At 32.5% G+C, this 21,328-nt stretch overlaps 1 protein-coding gene across 1 annotated transcript; it reads left to right on the forward strand.

The window, feature by feature from the left end:
* The first annotated feature begins 1,803 nt into the window (after nt 1-1,803).
* On the forward strand, nt 1,804-2,845 carry LOC149143838 (cytochrome b561 and DOMON domain-containing protein At5g48750-like). Its single transcript, XM_089449578.1, has one exon. The coding sequence runs from the start codon at nt 1,934-1,936 to the stop codon at nt 2,693-2,695; it is 762 nt and encodes a 253-aa protein (XP_089305704.1). The 5' UTR covers nt 1,804-1,933; the 3' UTR covers nt 2,696-2,845.
* The last annotated feature ends 18,483 nt before the right edge of the window (nt 2,846-21,328 follow it).

Below are 21,328 nucleotides of genomic sequence, written 5' to 3' on the forward strand. Positions count from 1 at the left end.
GAAAATAACAAAAAAAAATTGCAAAATATATAAACTTGCAAATTATACTTTGCCAATAACATTCATGTTGATTAGCTAAACCCTCCTTTGTGCCTATTTCCTTTTACCAATTATAGAGATAGAATTAATGTTTCTCGAATTGTTCCATGCGTATTGTCGTCTTGCTTAGTCGACAATCATTGTGTTGATGGAGAATGTGTTAGGCCTTACGAAACGAATTAGTGAAAATACATTGCCATTTTATTTTAATTTGTGTGATATCTTCATTAAAATAAATAAGTTAATAAAAAACATAAAACATCATAATTTTTCTTAAACTGTTGTACTGTTATTTTTTTACATTGACTAATATTATTGATGTGGCTCAAATCGTAAAAGTTTCTAATTCTCCTCATAGAAATATAATGATGACCCTTGATTTAAGCTATTCATAATTTTTTTTGTTTTAAATTTTATAACAAATTATTTAAATGCAGTATATATTTTACACAGAATTATAACTAAAATTTCATTATTTTTTTAATTGTATTTTTATGTTCTTTATATATTTTACATGAATTATAACTAAAATTTCATTATTTTTTAATTGTATTTTTATGTTCTTTAAATTAACACGGTAACAGTTAATTATTAGTTTTGAAATGAGCCTTTTGTAATTAGAATTAATTTGAAATTTATTTTCTTAATTTATTATAATTTTTTAATGATGAAATGAAACAAAATTTAATCAAACTCAATAAATAAATAGGGAAGGAATTTTGATATCTCAAAAATAAAAACAAAGGTATAAAAATTAGTTATTTGATTTACAATTAAAAAAATTAAACAAATACCACCATTGAAAAGAATGCTAGAAAATTAATTATTAATATGTAAATATTAATTTAAAAATAATAGTTAAAAAAATAAAAAATAAATAATATTATAAATATTTGAATTCAGATTTTGTGATCTATATAATGAATGTTGAGAGATTTTTTCTTAAAAATTATATACATATTTTTTAAGTTAGCGAGTTTCGAATCATTTAGTATAGTTCATTTTAATAATAATATTAATATATTTAATAATAACAAAAATAATAATATTTTTTGTAAGAACAATCATTTATTGTATTTTAAAAATATAAAAAGATTTAATAATTAAAATTAATATTAAAATATAAATAATAAAAAAATATTATATGTATTTCAATTTCTTTTTTAACAATTAATTTTGATTGAGCCGAGAAATTTATTTTACAATGAGTATAATATATGTAATTTTTATTTTTGATCATCAAAATTAAAACTTTACTCATGTCAACCCAAATAAAATTTTTAAAACATTTAAAAAAAAAAAATAAACAAAATATTTAAATATACCAATTTAGAAAAAAACTGTGCGTGAAGAAATTCCCTTGTAAAAAAACTGTGCGTGAAGAAATTCCCTTAATTCAGTTATACCAATTGAAGTATACCAATGAATATACACTAATTTTAATTCACTTAACAGTTTTCAACTAAATTGGTGAATATTAATTTGACCCTTTCTAATGATTGGCGAATTCTTTTTTTCTCCTATTCATTCATTTACATCTTTCACTACTTCCGCGCGTCTTTGCAATGACGTGACTTTCCTACCCTCCGTGTCCGACACGCCGATTATTCAAAATATTTCCACGGCTTGCCGCTCGTCTTGGATAACGTCACTTTCTTATCCTCCGTCAATACGCCCATTTTTCTTTGTCCAATTCAATCTTCGCATCTTCCATGACTTCTGCAACTCATGCCATAACCTCACTCATTATTGTATTTAAAAATACAAATAAAAATACCCCCGGGCCCCCAACTTTCTACAAAACCCAGACCTGGCACTTTAGTTTCTCAGTATCAGATTGCACTACTGAGATCTGAAGTGCCTATTTGCCTGATACATCTCAGTACCTTGAGCCATGGAGGGTTTTTATTTTCTGCCATTGCTACTGGTGGCCTTCCTGTGTCTGCATGTTGCAGATTCTGCAGATACTGCTTGCCCCAAGACTTTCAGTGGGAGTACAGGCAACAATGCCACAAGAAATTATACCCAATGTGTGAAGCTTCCACAGCTGGGTGCAACTCTGTCATGGACTTATTCGCCTGCAAATGGGTCTGTGGATTTGGCATTCAGAGCTAAGCCGGGGAGCTCCTCGGGATGGGTGGCGTGGGGAATAAATCCTAATGCCAAACAGATGGTGGGCACACAGGCTCTCATTGCCCTGAAGCAAGCCAATGGCACCATGGCCTGCAACACCTACAATATTACTTCCCAGATGCCACCACTGGTGCCCTCCCCCATAAGTTTCCCTGCAACAGATCTGAGCTCTGAGTTTGAAAATGGGCTCATCACAATATTTGCAAAGGTGGTTCTTCCTGAAAAGAAATTTGTGGTGAATCATGTCTGGGAGGTGGGCAGCAAGGCTGAGGGGCTCAATCCCTCTCCTCATGCCTTTGAGAACTCCAACCTCGAGAGCGTTGGCTCCATTGATTTTACCACTACAAGATCCTCTTCCCCCTCCCCCTCCTCCTCCCCCTCCAACTCGTCCTCTCCCGCAAGCTCTGGTAGCTCTTCCCCTCCCAATTCCAGCAATGGCAGCATCACCAGGATCTCTGTCACAGAGTTGGTGACTGGTTTATTCTTCTTGGGTTTTTCTGTGATGAAGTTTTGCTGGATCTGAGTTCAGTTTGCAGGTTTTCAATATTATTTAGATTTTTGGTTCTTGTTCTTTGATTTGCCCAAGTGGCAGGCTTCCCAATGTAATATCTTGTTTAGCAGAGATTTGATGGACATATTGCTCTCTGGTTATGGCAAAGTTAGAAACCCTAAGGAGGAGGGAAGGAAGTTCAAAATACTGCCTCCAATACCAGGAGTATCAGGCAGGCTTCTGATATCTTTTGATGTATCCCACATAATAAAGATCGATTACAAACAAAGTATAACATATCATGGATACCGAGATGAATTAAACAAAGTCATAAAACTCATTTGAATTAAACTCCCCACCTTTTTCTGATCTTAAACAATTTAATTTGCAACTAATTTTATTCTCATCCAGGGCTTTCAAAATTTTGAAATTTTGAAATGATTCTAATTTCTCCCTTAGAATGCAACCCAAGTCAGTCGAGTGTAATCATCAATAACCAACATGAAGTATCTCTCACCACTTGGAACCTTAGTTATTGAAGGAATACGTAAATCCATATGGACTAATTGTAAAGTTTTGGTGGATGAATGTTCTTTTGTTTTAAAAGACACTCAAGTGTGCTTCCCCATTTGGCATGACCTGCAAATAATACTCCTCATTTTCTTCCTTGAGAATTTATACATTATTTGAGGTTCTCATAGACTTTGCCACTACTTTGCTTGTATTTGCTGAATTTATTTTACAATCTTGGGAGTGAAAAGTAAAATAATACGTTTTTTCACACATTTGGCTTACACTCAATGAGTTGTGCTTGACTCTATATACAAAAATAATGTCTTGAACTTAACCCTTTCCATTGTATAGGTTATTGATCCCTTGCCCATGATCTTTCTTAGAGCATCATTACAAAAAATTTCCTTACTTGTTTTCTTTAGTGACAAAAAATTACTCTTATCACTAGTGATATGCATGGAGCATCTACTATCCATGTACTAGTAGTTGTTTGGTTTCAAGCATATAGGACAAGCCTACATTTGTCTTTCTTCTCTTCCTTTTTCTACTTCCAAAGCATGTATTGTTCTTGTATTTGATTGATATGAGAAGTTGGTGTGAATTTTTTTATTCTTCACTTAGATACTTTATGGTTAAAGTTATGATAGCTATAACATTCAATAACATTAAAATAAGGAAGCAAAAGGATTGTTGTCCTCGATATTATTTCTATATGGATTTGAAAATATTTTGTTTGTTTGCCTAGTAAGATTCATTTCTTTTATTTCTTATATGAGTTCTTGTGAAAAATGTTTTGCAATTTACAACTTTCTGCTCCAAATTTGTGCAAGAATAACAATTACCATAGAATAAATTTTGGTACCTAGAAATAGTTTTCCTTTGAGAGTGTGAACTTCTAAAAGTGTGATGACTTTGTCTTTGAGGGGAGTAGAGATTTCCATAATTTCTTTCGTGATACTTAGGCTTTTCGAATCTTTGTTATAGAATTTCCTTAGCTGCTGATGAGTTATAATATTAATTATGCTATTGTTATTTTTTCAATTGTTCAGTGTGCCTGATGTTGTAAATTTTCACTGATTGTTGCTAAGTTGTACTACTATCAATTTTCTTACTTTGTGATGGTTGATTGTTTTCATTCCATTCAATTCCATTTCCATTACCTTCTACGAGAGGTTTTATGAAGTTGATTGGTCTTTTGTCTTCAATTTTCTTATTATTTATTTCCCCCTCATATCCCAAACCAATTTTGGTGGGAGGGGATCTTTGAATACTAAGAACTTCATCTAAATTTTCATATCCTTTAATATGCTCTAGGTTTTGGTTGAGCTGAGATTATTTTTTCTCCAATTCTTTTCTAAGAGAGACTACCTCTTCCTCCAATTTCTCTCATTCATTGCCTTTTTCTTTTAGTGGTCACAATGAATGTCTTCAATAATTTTTGCTTCTTTCCAACTCTACCGTTGGAAGGAGCGGCGAGTCTTCAATTTGTGTCCTTCTTTTTCATACTTATTCAATAGTTATTTTTGTTTCTTACTCATTTTCTTAAGTTTATAGATATCTTCTACGAAACTGATTAATTCACCTTCTAATTCTACTTCAACCTCTTCTTCATTTAACTCACATTTACTTCATCTTGGATTTCTATGGCCATGAGCATGAAATCACTAATCCCTTCTTCATGAGAAGATTGTTTATTTTTATCTTTTGGGAGGTTGTTTTCTTCTTGGGCATAAAATCTTTTCTTTTTGAAGTTATTCTTCTTCTTAACTCTCCTTTATGTATTCAATTCTTTTCTATCCAGTTTATTATCTTCCTTTTCAAATGGAAATTTAGATGCATAATGCCATACTCTTCCACAATAAAAACATTTGAAAGGCATATTACCTTTATCTTTACCAATTACTTTCTCCACTCTTCTGTTAAACATAATCTCTTCTTCATCCAATCCAAAACTTGAACATTCTTGGTCATCTTTGGTTTTCGTCTCTTCTCTAAAATTCACTTCCCTTAATGTAGATTTTCCTTTTGTGGTTCTCATTTCATAAGCATCCAATGTTCCAAGTAATTGATCAATTGTTAAATTTCCGAGGTCAAACATCTCCTCAATAGTCGATACATTGGCGTTAAATCTAGTAGGAAGAGATCTCAATAACTTTTAAACTATAGTGGAAGCCTTTTTAGTTTCATTAAGAACTCTGATGGTATTTACTATTTCATCAACTCTAAGGGAAAATATTACTACATCCTCATCCTCATTCACTTCGAGTGACACCAATTGCAATCTATAGACCTGTAGTTTGGCCTTTTTGACCTTACCATCACCTTCAAGGTTGTCTCTACAACTTGTCTTGCATTTATTTCATAGTCTTGTAATGAATAACCTTAACAAATTTTGATTTAGACAATACACTAAAGATTTCATTCATAAATTTGGGATTAAATGAAAACTCAAGCTTGTCCTCTCTGTAAAACAATACAGGTGGGTTTTCATAGCCATTCGCCACTACAACCCAGACATTTGCACCAAGGGACATAAAATATGTCCTCATTCTCACCTTCCATAAGGTATAGTTCATTCCATTAAAAAGAGAAGATGTGTTGGTAAGATTTCCATCCTAGTTGGCCATGTGATAGGTTTAGATCCTCCTTCCAGTTTTTACACTGTTGTTAAAGGAATCTACTCTGATACCAATTGCTGGAAAACATGATAATACTAAGAATGGAGTGAATCAATATTACGACCAATTTTAACAATTAATACATAGATTCGAATATTCAAGAAATGACCATGTAAAAAATACATAAATCACACAACAACATAATAACCATTATACACATATTGGATGTTGATTTTAACATGGAAATCCATAAAGGGACAAAACCACCAATCTTCTTTTTAATTTCGATGAAAAATGCAAGCACAAACTTATTTTTACATCACATTATGGAGGAACCAACCTACAAAAAGCTCTAGCCTCTTTTTCTTTACAAGCACCCACTTGATGGAAGCACCAACTCCCATTGTTTACACACACCAATATTTGTCGATATTTTTCAAGAACCTACCTAAAGGAGACACCAATCCCCTAATAAAAAAGTGTAAATAATTATTTTGTCCAACTCTTATGATCTTGTTTCTGTAGCACCCTATTTTCTTCTAATCCTATATAATTTTCTTGTACACAAAAACTTTTTTTTCACTCAATCTCTACCTACAACCTTTGTTTTGTCCTTCTATTCCTTTTCTACTTCAAATTTTTGACATTTGACAACTTTCTCACTATCTTTTTGTGCCCACTGTTTCCCTATTTCTCTTACACTGTTAATTACATCTAAAAAAGAGAAAAAAGTCTCAATTAAAACTCAAATAAATAGTTTATGTCAATCTCCTCTCATCAATTGTGTCTTTTTCACATTCACAATTATCAGTAGGTTAATCACTTCAAGTTCATGTTGTTTGAAATTCGTTGGTCTCTTTGTTTCTTCAATAAGATAATGATGATTACGAATTGATTTTTATTCATCATTACAAACTATTAGAAGTTTCCTTTAATTAATAGTCCTCTCTTGTGTTCACACTTTCTTTGTAGTAAACTAAATTTAACAGTGCCATTTTTGGAGTATAGAAATCCAAAATCACAAATCCACAAATTACTGAAATGCCAAATTTACAAAACAGGTCAAAATGTAAAATTCCTTTAACAATTCCAAAATTTGTTTAGCGCCAAATTTCCATTATCATGTTGAATGCAGCAGAATGCCAAATTTGATTTCATAATTTAACACTTAAGTGTTAGCTCTTGAATGCATATGTCTAAAGGCCGAAACCACAAGCTGAAATCCATAGATCTTAAACTCTTAGTGGCTTAACTACTTGTACCAATATACAACATAAATTTTTTGTATTTAATGTGTTTCATGATCATCTATTGATATTCATTGTAGCGCCCCCTCATATGCTCGACAATTTATAGGGGGTGGGGGGTTCTGTGATTTGTCATTTATGCGGCTAAATCCTCCGTGAATTCCTCAAAGCATATTGTGAAAAAATAACCACCTTCATGCATCTAATGATCCATATCCACTCTGGTCACCCCCTATTATGCATGACTATTAATGGAAGGGGGGTCTAGAATTTGTCATTTTTCCTACTAGGTCCCAAAGCCTTCAACCCTGCCCCATCACGTCCACTTGGATCAGCTACACTTGCACCACATGTCATCTTGCGCAATGTCTGAACCATGTCATCATGACCTTTGTCACAAAGTTGTTGATGTCATGTTGTCATCAACATACCATAATAAGGCATTCTTTGATGCTACCGTGTGTCATATGGAAATAGGCCACTTGGTCATCCAAAAGCTCCAAAAATATTTTCCATTTGTCATGTTTACAAGGTACAATGTCATCATAGCCATGTCATCACCATCTGTACACCAACTCATTTTCTATCTCGTCCTTTTCATCTAGTCATGATTGTCCATTTGTCAACACTACTACTTGTCACTAGTATGGAACAAACTCTTCCATCCATTGATTCTCAATGATTTCCTTTGTTGAATTTTTAGAGGGATGAATGCCCAAATACACTAGAACCAGGAGAAAAAGATGGAATTGTGAACTAATCATCCTCCAACGAAAATATGTATCTGAGAATTTTCAACTCTTACATATTGTAAAACATTCTAGATGGGTGGATGCTCGGATTTAATGTTTTATATAGGAACCTAGAGAAATGTGGAACTATGAATTGTCTTTAAAACTGAATTCGGATTTGGGTCATTTTTTATTTTGGAAAAGTATTGACCACTTGATGTCTTTGATATCTGGATATCCAATGTGTTTGTCTCTCGTATTTCCTTCTTGGCCTCGATAAGTCCAAATGAAACCTTATGTCTGGATCTTCTATCCACGTGCCAAATTATTTGCACCACAGATTGCTTGGATGTGCCAAGATACTTTTGCATCAACTTACTACCCAAACATGTCTTCATTTCAAAGCTTGGTTTCTCATCAACCCTTAGGAGTCAAGGTATGTGTTAGTAATCACTTGGAAAGGTTTCTGAGAGCATTACACAATGAAACACTTAGTTTTCTCATTTGAGTTGAGACATTTAGGCAAAACTTCTTTCAAAACTTCAAAGCTATAAACTCAATTTTTGACTCACCAAGCTCCCTCTAAACTTGACACAAACAAAGATCAATTACTCATCTTTGACATCAATGACATCGCTGCCATTTTTGACGTCAATGAAAATACTTTACCCAACACTATCCATAAAGAATCTCAACTACCCATGAACCCCTTATAATGAAGGCAACTAACTAACTAACTAATTAGAGCTTTATTAATATAAAGAACCCTTTCTATAATGAATAACAACTAACTAAATCTTCCAATGTGATTTTATCCGAAAATGTTTCAAATTCATAATATAGATTATAGAAACTTAAATTTGAACAACTAACTAATTAATTAATAGACTTTATTCAAAGAACATAGAAAAATTAAAATAAAACTTTAACTATAACTATCTTATTTTACTAGAACATTTACTTTCATCAATTTCAATATTTACTAATTATTATTTATATTTTTATATTAACTAATCTCCATATATATTTTTAATTAAATCTATAAATAATATAAATTTATATATTAAAATAAATAAATAAAATTCTCATACATTAATTATAAAATACAACACACCATTCTATAATTTTAAATCACTTGTTGCCATCCTCATGCTTTGTTTTCTCAATGTTATTATTGTTTTGATCATTCCTTCTAAGTTGCCCGTCACCAAATTTGGATGACAGGGAATGAATTCTTTTACTTTCAATAACCCATGGGAGAGTGGTCAATAAAGCCAATCTTTTATGTTGTTTTTCTTTCTCAATTATTTTACAACGAAGACTTTATAAAGTAAATGGAATTGAACTAAACAAATTTCCATAACAATATGGAAATTAATATTAATTCTAGTTAAATAACTATTTTTTAATAATTCGCAAGTCTAAGTCAGTGCATTTTCTTTCCATATGCGTACGACAGTGACAACTTTGGTGCATTTCAGTCAATACCACCAATTATATATATATATATATATATATATTCTCTCTGTATTATGGTTTTCCGCTTTTTCCAGGCATCTTTAATGACAAGTACAAGTATTGGTAATGGCGGTCTTACGCTTAATATGCAATACGGCAGGGTGGAATGGGTAATTTCTTACCCTGCTCGTCCCACTCAACACGGCGATGTGAATGTCATTTCTACTTTTTCGCCAAACAACTTAAAAGGACATTATAATTATAACTAATATGTTTAAGTTAAACGCAATCCAATTATTTCAACTTTTTGATATTTCCCTGCAAATATTTTTAAATTACTGTTTTCGAAGTAGTAGGAGAGACGGGAAACTTATAATTTCTGACTAAGTAGAGATTAAAAAAACAACATAAAAATTTAAGAAATAAAAGATAAATGGGTTGTTTTCTAATTATATTTGATTGTTTGCACTAGATGCACTGATTTCGGTGTAGATATTTATTTCTAATCCTACTTGATTTCTTTCTCTAGATAAATTGATTTTAGTGTAAATGATGATCTCTAATCCTATTTGATTGCTTGCACTAGATGCATTGATTTTAGTGTAGATGTTGATTTCTAATTATATTTGATTTCTTTCACTAGATGCATTGATTCAGTGTAGATGTTGATTTCTAATCTTATTTGATTGCTTGCATTAAATGCATTAATTTTAGTGTAGATGTTTTCGAACCCTATTTGATTGCTCGCATTAGATGGATTGGGTGTTTTTAATCTTGAGACTGTAAATTATTAAAAAAAAAAATCAATATTAGATGGAGGGAAGAGAGAGGGAAAAATATTTCTTGCACTAGATGAATTGACTTTAGTGTATATGTTTATTTCTAATCCTATTTGATTGCTTGCTTTAGATGCATTAATTTCAGTGTAGACGTTGATTTCTACTCCATTTTTATTGCTTGCACTAGATGCAATTATTTCAGTGTAGATTTGGATTTCTATTCCTATTTGATTACTTTCACTGGATGCATTGATTTTAGTGTAGTTATTAATTTCTAATCTCATTTGATTGCTTTCATTAGATGCATTGATTTCAGTGTAGATGTTATTTTGTAATCTTATTCGATTGCTTGTGTTAGATGCATTAGATGTTGATAATGTTGAAGTTGTAGATTATTAAGAAAAATTATTTTCAAGATATATAGTAATACCTAAAAGGACACTATTAAGAATTAATTACCTCTCAAAATTTTTGATACCTAGAATTAAAATGAAATAGATGTGCAAAATCAATCCTCCTACAAAGTGCAAATTAATTATTGATAAGATTATCTCCCTTCTACATCACCAACTAATTACTAATAGACAATTACATATATTTAAAATTACTAATAGATAATTGCATATAATAATGTATTCATAACTTTTATAAGAGGAAAAGATATATTTATAAACATTCAAAACAAAACAATATATTCATGTGATAATTGTTTGGAGAAACAAATAATGTAAAGATTTTATAATTCTAGCCACTCATTAAAAAACAAATTCAAAATACATTATTTCTTGACTTTGCTGAATAGACTATATATAAAAAATCATCAACCTAAAATTAAATGAAATAGATGTGCAATATCAATCCTCTGCAAACTATTGACAATATTGTCTCCCTTCTTCATCACCAACTAATTACTAATAGACAATTACATACACATATTAAAATATAACACAACAATTTTAACACTCAAAATCATTGTCATCCAAATCGAAACACATAAACACACAAACCACTCAAGGCATCCAAACAAAGATGTACAAACCATTCAAGGCAAGCAACATAGAATAAATTAAATAAGAGAATGATATGATCATGCCAAGCAAAGAAAACATAATGTGAATTTTGAAGTTAATCTCAAACATATACCTAATAATGACAATCTAAAAATGTGACATTATTGTCCTCAATTCGAATCAACTTAGATGCATCTCACACTGAGATCAAATCCCTCGAGATGCAAACCTTTTCTCAAGTTTTACACTCCAAAAAAAAAAATTGCACCTCGAAAGATCTAATCCCTCTTACCGCATGATAAATACATATTATATAAATCTAAACTAACAATATATTATTGCAATTCTCATTAACTTAAACTTTACCATTATTAAACTCTTGGAAAATAACAAAAAAAAATTGCAAAATATATAAACTTGCAAATTATACTTTGCCAATAACATTCATGCTTACTAGCTAAACCCTCCTTTGTGCCTATTTCCTTTTACCAATTATATAGATAGAATTAATGTTTCTCGAATTGTTCCATGCGTATTGTCGTCTTGCTTAGTCGACAATCATTGTGTTGATGGAGAATGTGTTAGGCCTTACGAAACGAATTAGTGAAAATACATTGCCATTTTATTTTAATTTGTGTGATATCTTCATTAAAATAAATAAGTTAATAAAAAACATAAAACATTATAATTTTTCTTAAACTGTTGTACTGTTATTCTTTTTAAATTGACTAATATTATTGATGTGGCTCAAATCGTAAAAATTTCTAATTCTCCTCATAGAAATATAATGATGACCCTTGATTTAAGCTATTCATAATTTTTTTGTTTTAAATTTTATAACAAATTATTTAAATGCAGTATATATTTTATACAGAATTATAACTAAAATTTCATTATTTTTTTAATTGTATTTTTATGTTCTTTATATATTTTACACAGAATTATAACTAAAATTTCATTATTTTTTTAATTGTATTTTTATGTTCTTTAAATTAACACGGTAACGGTTAATTATTAGTTTTGAAATGAGCCTTTTGTAATTAGAATTAATTTGAAATTTATTTTCTTAATTTATTATAATTTTTTAATGATGAAATGAAACAAAATTTAATCAAACTCAATAAATAAATAGGGAAGGAATTTTGATATCTCAAAAATAAAAACAAAGGTATAAAAATTAGTTATTTGATTTACAATTAAAAAAATTAAACAAATACCACCATTGAAAAGAATGCTAGAAAATTAATTATTAATATGTAAATATTAATTTAAAAATAATAGTTAAAAAAATAAAAAATAAATAATATTATAAATATTTGAATTCAGATTTTGTGATCTATATAATGAATGTTGAGAGATTTTTTCTTAAAAATTATATACATATTTTTTAAGTTAGCGAGTTTCGAATCATTTAGTATAGTTCATTTTAATAATAATATTAATATATTTAATAATAACAAAAATAATAATATTTTTTGTAAGAACAATCATTTATTGTATTTTAAAAATATAAAAAGATTTAATAATTAAAATTAATATTAAAATATAAATAATAAAAAAATATTGTATGTATTTCAATTTCTTTTTTAACAATTAATTTTGATTGAGCCGAGAAATTTATTTTACAATAAGTATAATATATGTAATTTTTATTTTTCATCATCAAAATTAAAACTTTACTCATGTCAACCCAAATAAAATTTTTTAAACATTTAAAATAAATAAATAAACAAAATATTTAAATATACCAATTTATAAAAAAACTGTGCGTGAAGAAATTCCCTTAATTCACTTATACTAATTGAAGTATACCAATGAATATATACTAATTTTAAATCACTTAACAGTTTTCAACTAAATTGGTGAATATTAATTTGACCCTTTCTAATGATTGGCGAATTCTTTTTTTCTCCTATTCATTCATTTACATCTTTCACTACTTCCGCGCGTCTTTGCAATGACGTGACTTTCCTACCCTCCGTGTCCGAGACGCGGATTATTCAAAATATTTCCACGGCTTGCCGCTCGTCTTGGATAACGTCACTTTCTTATCCTCCGTCAATACGCCCATTTTTCTTTGTCCAATTCAATCTTCGCATCTTCCATGACTTCTGCAACTCATGCCATACCCTCACTCATTATTGTATTTAAAAATACAAATAAAATACCCCGGGCTTCCATTAAAAAGAGAAGATGTGTTGGTAAGATTTCCATCCTAGCTGGCCATGTGATAGGTTTAGATCCTCCTTCCAGTTTTTACACTGTTGTTAAAGGAATCTACTCTGATACCAATTGCTGGAAAATATGATTGATTTTTAAATCTTATACTTTTAAGATTGATTTTTAAATCTTATACTTTTAAAAAATATTTAGACACAATATTTAAATAAACTATTTGAGATCTATATTAAGTAATTTATGTGATCAACTCAATATCTATTTATATATAAAAAAGAAAATGTTAACAAATATTTAAATGTTGTATTTAATAAAATATTCAATGTCCAAAGAAAAATGTAATTGAAATTTAAAAAATAAAATAAAAATATCAAAGTACTCCTTAATAAGCATAATAAGAGGGAGATGTGTAATCCATGCAATTCTTAATATAATATTAATATGTGGCATTTAAAATATTCATAATAATAAAAAAAATTCATGTGGATCATCAATAAAATATTTTAATATGCATGATTCAATGATATTAACATATACTTAAAAATATATTAATAACAAAAATATTTTAACTTAAGCAATGTATTCCATAAATAGAATCTGTTGCATGTAAAATATTTTAATGTCAACTATCTATATATATATATATATATATAGTTTAAAAAATTATGTATATGTTAGATTTTAAGCTTCCGTGGCTTTCTTTTGGAAAAAAGATAGTTTGGATTACAGTCTTATATGAATCTTGTCCACGTTTTGAATCCCCAATGAGTGAATGAAAGAAGAGTCCAAAAAAAGATGAATAAATAATGAATGAACAAAATGATTAAAAAAACCTACTAAAATCCTAAAATTATAAAACTATAAAACCTAAACCTAAATTAATTCATTAGAAATGAAAAATATAAAAATAAATTACTCAAAAATAAATAAATAATAGCTAATTATTATTAATAAATAAATTATTATTTATTTATTAATAATTATTTATTTATTCATTCTAATAAATCAATAATTATTATTATAAATAAATAATCATTAATAATATATATATATATATATTTTGTTAATAACACCTAACAATACATTCATTTGAAATAAATAAATGATCCATAGTTAATAATAATTAATAATCAAATAACTTGTAACAAATAATTAATGTTAGTGTTATGCTAGTGCTGAAGTGCACGATCTCTCATTCTTAATATCAGATCCGTGCTCTTTTAATATTTTTTGCAATGAGGGCCCTGTCTCTCCAATATAACTTTTGCCACAAGAACAATTAATTTTATAAACTCCCTTAAGCTGATGTTGATCGATGTTATCCTTGGCAGACCTCATTCTTTGCTTGATCATTCCTAATGTTGTAAACTAAGTGAATATGTTCTCTTTCCCTAAAATGCAATATTATCTGTAACTCCTTCAATGAATGGAAGGAATACTTTACCACAATGAGCTTGAGGGCCTTTGGAGAAGACCTTTCCTTCAACTCTCTTTATGGATTTCCTAATATCCTTCTTTTTTTTTTGTATGTAAGGTAGTTCCATTCTTTCTATTCACATTAAACATAAAGGCCAGATACACAGTTATGGTGGCCTCAACCTGCCCCTAGGGGAAACCAGGTCTGTTGGCCACCTCAGTTTACTGTAAGCATTCCAAAACCAAAATTTGATAATTCTGTCCATATTGGCAATATATGCATAACATCTAAAATTACTTAATAAGCTTCTATTCAACATAAAGCAGTAGTCGTAAAGAAACAAAAAACCTCCAATGTATCGTCCTCTGCATCAGGCATTTCTGGTTCCAGTATCTTTGTCTGTTTCCATGGAGAAATTCGCATGATCTTCCTGGCTTTGGAGCACCCTTGCTATCTTGGACAGGGTTTGAGATATCTCCGCCAGCTTATTGTTCTAGTTGATCATAATGGTTTGGAAATTTCTCATTTCCTTCTGTACGTTTGGTATTCCATTAGCAATTTCAGCCATTTCTTTAGCAACTTGTTCCAGGGCCTTTGCCAAAAGACTCTTCAAAACCCAATAGATGTGCAGGGACCTTCGATATAGCGTCTGTCTACCCCTTGTATTGCCAGGGTCACTTACTATAGCAACCCATTCTTCAGTTTCCGAGCCCGACTGTTCTTCTAGGACTCTTTCCTCCAGATTTTGAATTATCTGATGAATACCTTCGTCCGTTTCTTCTTGGTAAGCACTGGCTGCTTCTTTGCCAACAGTTTGGGTAGACCGCCTCCCTCTGCGTTGGTTCTCGGGTTCTTCCACAGGCCTGTCACCCTGGTTAATTTGTCTCGGACAACCCCTTCCTCCTCGACCATGCCTTCGACCCTGTCGAGCCATCCTGGCTTCTACCTCCTCCTGTTCACACGCATAAATCACAGGTGTTAGATTTACAGCAATTTCATTCTCCTCATCATTAACCACATGATGTTTTGGTATTTCCTTTCTCCTACTACACTCCCCTTCCATTTTTATGCTCTGCTCTTGATAACCCTTTCCCGATTTCAAGGGATGAAGCATTCCCTCTGTCATGCGGAGCAGGTACAGCTTTAAGGTCACCGGTGTCTATCTCTCCCTTAATCTCAGCCATGGGTATTGTATTCTGGCTTTCCCCAATATTTCTTAACCTCTGCCTCTGACTGTAGTTTCTCCCTCCCCCCTGGGACCTCTCCAGGTGGTCTTCATACTGCGAAACATGAGGCCTTTCCAGTTTTCTCCTACGCTTTTCACCTCCCAGCTCCTCCCACAACTGACTGTTATTCATTCTACTGATAAAAATGAGAACAAGTAAGGTGGAGAAAGAAATTTGCACGTACCCAAGCTTGCAAATTACCCTGGTAATGTTTTCCTCTTGCTCCTCAAGCCGTTCCTCCTCCCCTCTGTCCACGTTATCGTTGTCTTTGCCTCATGTCACCTTCCTGTTATACTTCCTCGCCATCCTTCTCTCCCTGCCATAACCATCGCCATTTCTCCTAATCATATGTATTCCTCCTTTCCTACTCCTGCCACTTGAAGTTTGATCTGACAGAGTACTCATTTCACTTGTTGGGAGGGTGGCCTGATACCTGCGGTCGCCACCTACTGTCTTGTCCTGATAATGAATGCCCTTGCCATTATCGCCTCCACGTCTCCTCATCTCGATCGGGGGGGATTTCCTAATATCCTTAACTTTATATCCTATACTCTTAAATATAGAGGTTAAGTGTTTAATTTATTCATTAAGGTGATTCGAGTCAGATATTCTAAGGGCTGTAACAACAAGAGTGTTAAGGACACCAAATTTTTAGAATGGATGATGGTAAGATTTAACATGAAGATAACTTTCAGTCTGAGTCTTCTTCCTAAAGACTTTATGTTCCAAAGTACCATGTTCCTTTCTGATAACAAGGAAATCTAAAAATGGAATGCTTATGTTTTCTTCTAGCTCCATAGTAAACTCAATTTCAGATGAGATAGATTTAAGGTGATTGAAAAACTTCTCAAGCTTTTCCCTTCCATGAGTCCATTTTATGGTGGTGTCATCAACAAATCTCTTCCACCACGCTCGTTTTAAAGGGTAGGAATCAAGGGTTTTGTTCTCAAAGTACTCCATGTATAAATTATCGACAATTGGTGAGAGAGGTGATCTCATTGAGACTCCAGATATTTGTTGATAATAATTTCTTTGGAAACTGAAAAAATTGGAACACAAACAAATCTCCGCAAGTTTACCTGTTTTCAGATTTGTGATTTCTTTTATAACATGAACAACCTCATCCAAGGGAATTTCGGTAAATAAGGGGACTACATCAAAACTCACAAGAATTTCATCTTTATCAACTCTCTCATTTTCATTAAGTTTTACAAAATCATTAGAATTTTCAATAAAATAATTTGTGTTTCCAACAAGAGGTGTAAGGATCTTATCAACATATCTAGCTAATTCATAAGTGGGGGATCCAATGGTATTGACTATTATTCTAAGATGGACCTCTTCCTTTTGGACTTTTGGAAACCCATAAATTCTAGGGATAATATCACAAGAAGAATTTAACCTCTTTTTTCTTTTATCATCAAGATTGGACTCCAAAAGTGCCCTTTTGACCTTTTTTATAACCTTGGGTATGGGGTTGGTTTTAAGCCTCTTATAACTACCACAACTAATAGGATCATTCGTTTTATGAATGTAATCATATTTATCCAAAACAACAACCGCTCCTCCTTTATCTCCCGTAAGAACCACAATCTTATCATTATTACGAAGGGACTTAAGAGCAACTTGTTCATCCTTATTTAAATTACTCTTTGAGGGGTTGGCTTTCCTCATTACGAGGGAACATTCCTGCCTTAATACTTCCTTGTCCTCTAAGGAGAGGCCTTGAATCCCATCCTCAATGTTACAAATGATGTTTTCAAATGGAATATTCTTTGGCGGAACTGCAAATCCCAAGACTTCGCTTAGAATATTAACTGCTTCCAAACTCAATTCCTTGGAAGAAGATTAACCACCTTCTTTCTAGGTTGAAATTTTGAAACAAGGTTGTTGACACTGTTAAATTCCTTACTTTTAAAAACTAACTTATTATTTTCTCTAATTCTACTACTCTCACTTTTAGGCTGACCATAAAATGACATGTTTTAGAACTATCCCTATTAATTTCAATAGTCATGTTGTAATCATTCCCTTCATTACTTATGCCCTTATTATCCTTATTATCCATGCTCTTATGCTTTCTAATGATGTTGACCTTCACGGAGTTGTTGCCACCGTTTTCGATCTTGGAGATGTTGCGTTCAATTTCCAAATCCTTAATGTTGCAAATTATGCTATCAAGAATCTTGACGTGGAAATTGATGTTGTATCATTATCAAAGCAACCATCGCTACATCCAAAACTAGAGAAAACAATGTTTTCCTCACTTTCTGGATTCCTTAATGCACTATCTAAATTCCTGATTTCAAAGAAGCTCTCTATGATGATCTTACTGATAAAGTTGTTGCTATAAGAAGTCCTTAATCTTCTTGTGGAAATTCTAACTGTAGATTAACCTGATAGTGCAATATAACTAAAGCAAAATACTTTAATATACTTCTATAATCTATTAGCAAAAGCTTAAAAGATTTGAGCAAGATCAAGCGGAACACATATAACAAGAGAAGAATCAATGCACATGAAAACACAGAAGAATACCCAGGGGAAAGCCTCAGCTAAAAAACCCCACTATCTTTATTATCATTACAAGTTGGAAATATCTCAGAATTACACAAAAGACTTTCTCCTCTGCCCTCCTGATCTCCTATTTCCTTGCACAATTTCTCTTGGGTGATCCTCTTGTTACCATGTGTAACACTGATCACTCACACTGATCTCACACCCTATAGAACTACATAATCCTCCTGTGCATTAATCCTTATGCATGCATGAGTTTCCTTTATAGGAGAAAACATGCAACTGATAGTACACTGTCCTTGACATTTAGCTCAACTGGGTCTTTCTCAGAACAAACATGAATGAGTTTCTGATGAGTGAATCTTCAGTTATCTGGAGTACACTGGTTGAGTGCATGCATGCATCAACTGACTGATAGCTCACAATTAGTTTCTCAAACAATTTGGAACTAATTTAATTGGACTTAACTTAGTAAACTAAGCTAACTAATTATAACTCAAATATAACTAAATCTTATCTCCTTAATTAATGGATAATCTCCTTAATTTAAGGGATAACTATTGCATGACTTCAGAAATACTTCTAACTTGAATTTCTCCAACTAATTAACTCAAGATGAATTCATTGATTATTTTTCAAGCATCTGGCGAGACTAAATTCAAATTTTAATTCTCAATTTTAATTCAATAACAAATTAAAATTGAAATATTCTTGATTCTATTTTTATCAAATTTCTTGTTGCTATTTTCAACATTCCCTCTCAACAAGAAAGGAATTCAACTCGATCCTAATCCTGAACCTTTGGAATGTTCTGCATGCAACACTTCTCTCAAGTGTTGATGCACCAACAACTCCAGAAACAAAAAAACATCCAACCTGAATCAAAATGATGCATCTGCCATCAAAGTCTCTGACTACTATTGCCTCTGTTGACTGAAAACTCTACGCTTCTGCTGACTCAGCCTTTCTGCATTGTTGTCAATCCTTCTCTGCGCTCTTCAATATCTGACTGCTCTAGCCTCTGTCACTTTGATCTCTGACTGCATCAATCCCACTAATTCCTCCCGCTACAATGTACTTTGGGCTCCCGTAGCAAGGTACGGTCCATGAGATAAAACCTCTCAATGGACCTTGCCTAATTTTAGACTTCTTGAGACTATCACTTCACATCACCCCACCTCACACCTGGAGGTATGGCTGCATGTGATCCCTCTATTGACTTCTCCAATTATGGCTCCTCCACAGTTGTCTGAGACTTCTTCTGGCACTGCATGTTGAGAGGTAATTTACTCTCCCTCTCAACCAGCAAGTCTAGACTAACATTTGCCTTGCTCCTCAAGGCTTTGCATGCATATTGAACCTCAAGAGCATACAGGTTCTTGATTAGTGAATTGATCTGTTTCACCTATCTTGTGGTGATGTGTCTAAGGAAAACCTTTCCCTTACTGAAGACAACATCGTAGCCTTTTTCCTCCAACATCGTGATCGATACCAACTTCTTCTCCAGTCCAGGCACATACTTCACATCTCTCAAGGTGATAAGAGCTCCATGCTCCCTCTGAAAAGCAACCGTGCCCAATCCTGAAACACTATACCTTTCATAGTTACCCATCTCTATGCGCATCTTGAGGTCTTTCTCCTCCAAGGTACTGAATAAACATTTATCACCGGTCATGTGGAATGAGGCTCCACTATCAAGATACCAACCACAACCCATCATCGATGACACCATGCATGCGATGAGGGTGAAGTCCATTTCAAACTGAGAGGATGATGCCTCATCTTCAGATCCTACCGAGGATCCCTTCTTGGACTTCTTTGATGGGAAATCAGTCCCATAATGACCCATCTCGTGACAATTAAAGCATCTCACTTTAGACTTGTCACCCTTCTTAACTCCACAAGAAGAATTCGATTCGGAATGGGAACGCCTTCCCCTTCCCTTTCTTTACCTTACTTGCTAAGGCTAGATTTTCTTCATCATCATCCTTGGATGAAGAACCATCTCGAGTGCTCCTCCTGATCTCCTCCTACATGAGATCCGACCACAGTCATTCCCAATCCCGTAGTTTCTCCCTTCCATTCACAGAGTCCTGGTAGCTATTCCATATCTTTGGAAAGCCAAGGAGAGCTAGGCTCACCATATCATCATCGGCAGTAGTTATTCCCACACTACTAAGCTCATCTCTACAGGTGGTGAGCTTGTTTAGATATGTGGAAATAGTATCAACGTTCTCGATCTTGATTCTTCGAAGCTTATCCTTGAGAGCCAATTTCCTCTGGTCCCTACTATTCTGGTAGAGGTCCTTCAATGTATTCCACATTGAATATGGAGTATCCTTCCCATGGAGACTCGAGACAATATGGTCTCGAACTCCCTCAAGGATGATCTGTCTCGCCCTCACTACACACTTCTTCCACTCAGCCAACTTTTGTGCATTAGTTGAAGCTGGCTTTGGAATTTCTCGATTAATGAAATCCTTCAAGCCATTGTCTTCTAATATAGCCTCCATGCGATCTTTCCATGCTATGTAATTCAAGTTTCCTTCCAAGGCATACTCGAGTCTCAAGCCATAGAACGCCATTGGCCAAACTTTGAAGTATGATAAGAATTCGATTTGCACCTGCAACCTTGAACTTCAAACTTCAAATTCTCTTCTCAGTATATTGTTCACAGCTTCTTTAACCTTTGCTCTGATACCATGTAGAAATTCTAACTGTAGATTAACCTGATAATGCAATATAACTAAAGAAAAATACTTTAATCTACTTCTATAATCTATTAGTGGAAGCTTAAAAGATTTGAGGAAGATCAAGTGGAACACATATAACAAGAGAAGAATCAATGCACATGAAAACACAGAAGAATACTTAGGGGAAAGCCTCAGTTAAAAAACCCCACTATCTGTATTATCATTACGAGTTGGAAATATCTTAGAATGACACAAAAGACCTTCTCCTATGCCCTCCTG

This window comes from Pinus tabuliformis, chromosome X (assembly GCF_031772625.1).
Source record: "Pinus tabuliformis cultivar Carrire ecotype Pingquan chromosome X, CPIR1, whole genome shotgun sequence".
Taxonomy (NCBI): domain Eukaryota; kingdom Viridiplantae; phylum Streptophyta; class Pinopsida; order Pinales; family Pinaceae; genus Pinus; species Pinus tabuliformis.

Bases quoted from the DNA above. Each gene is read 5' to 3' on its own strand.
- LOC149143838 (XM_089449578.1), top strand. From the start codon at position 1,934: ATGGAGGGTTTTTATTTTCTGCCATTGCTACTGGTGGCCTTCCTGTGT.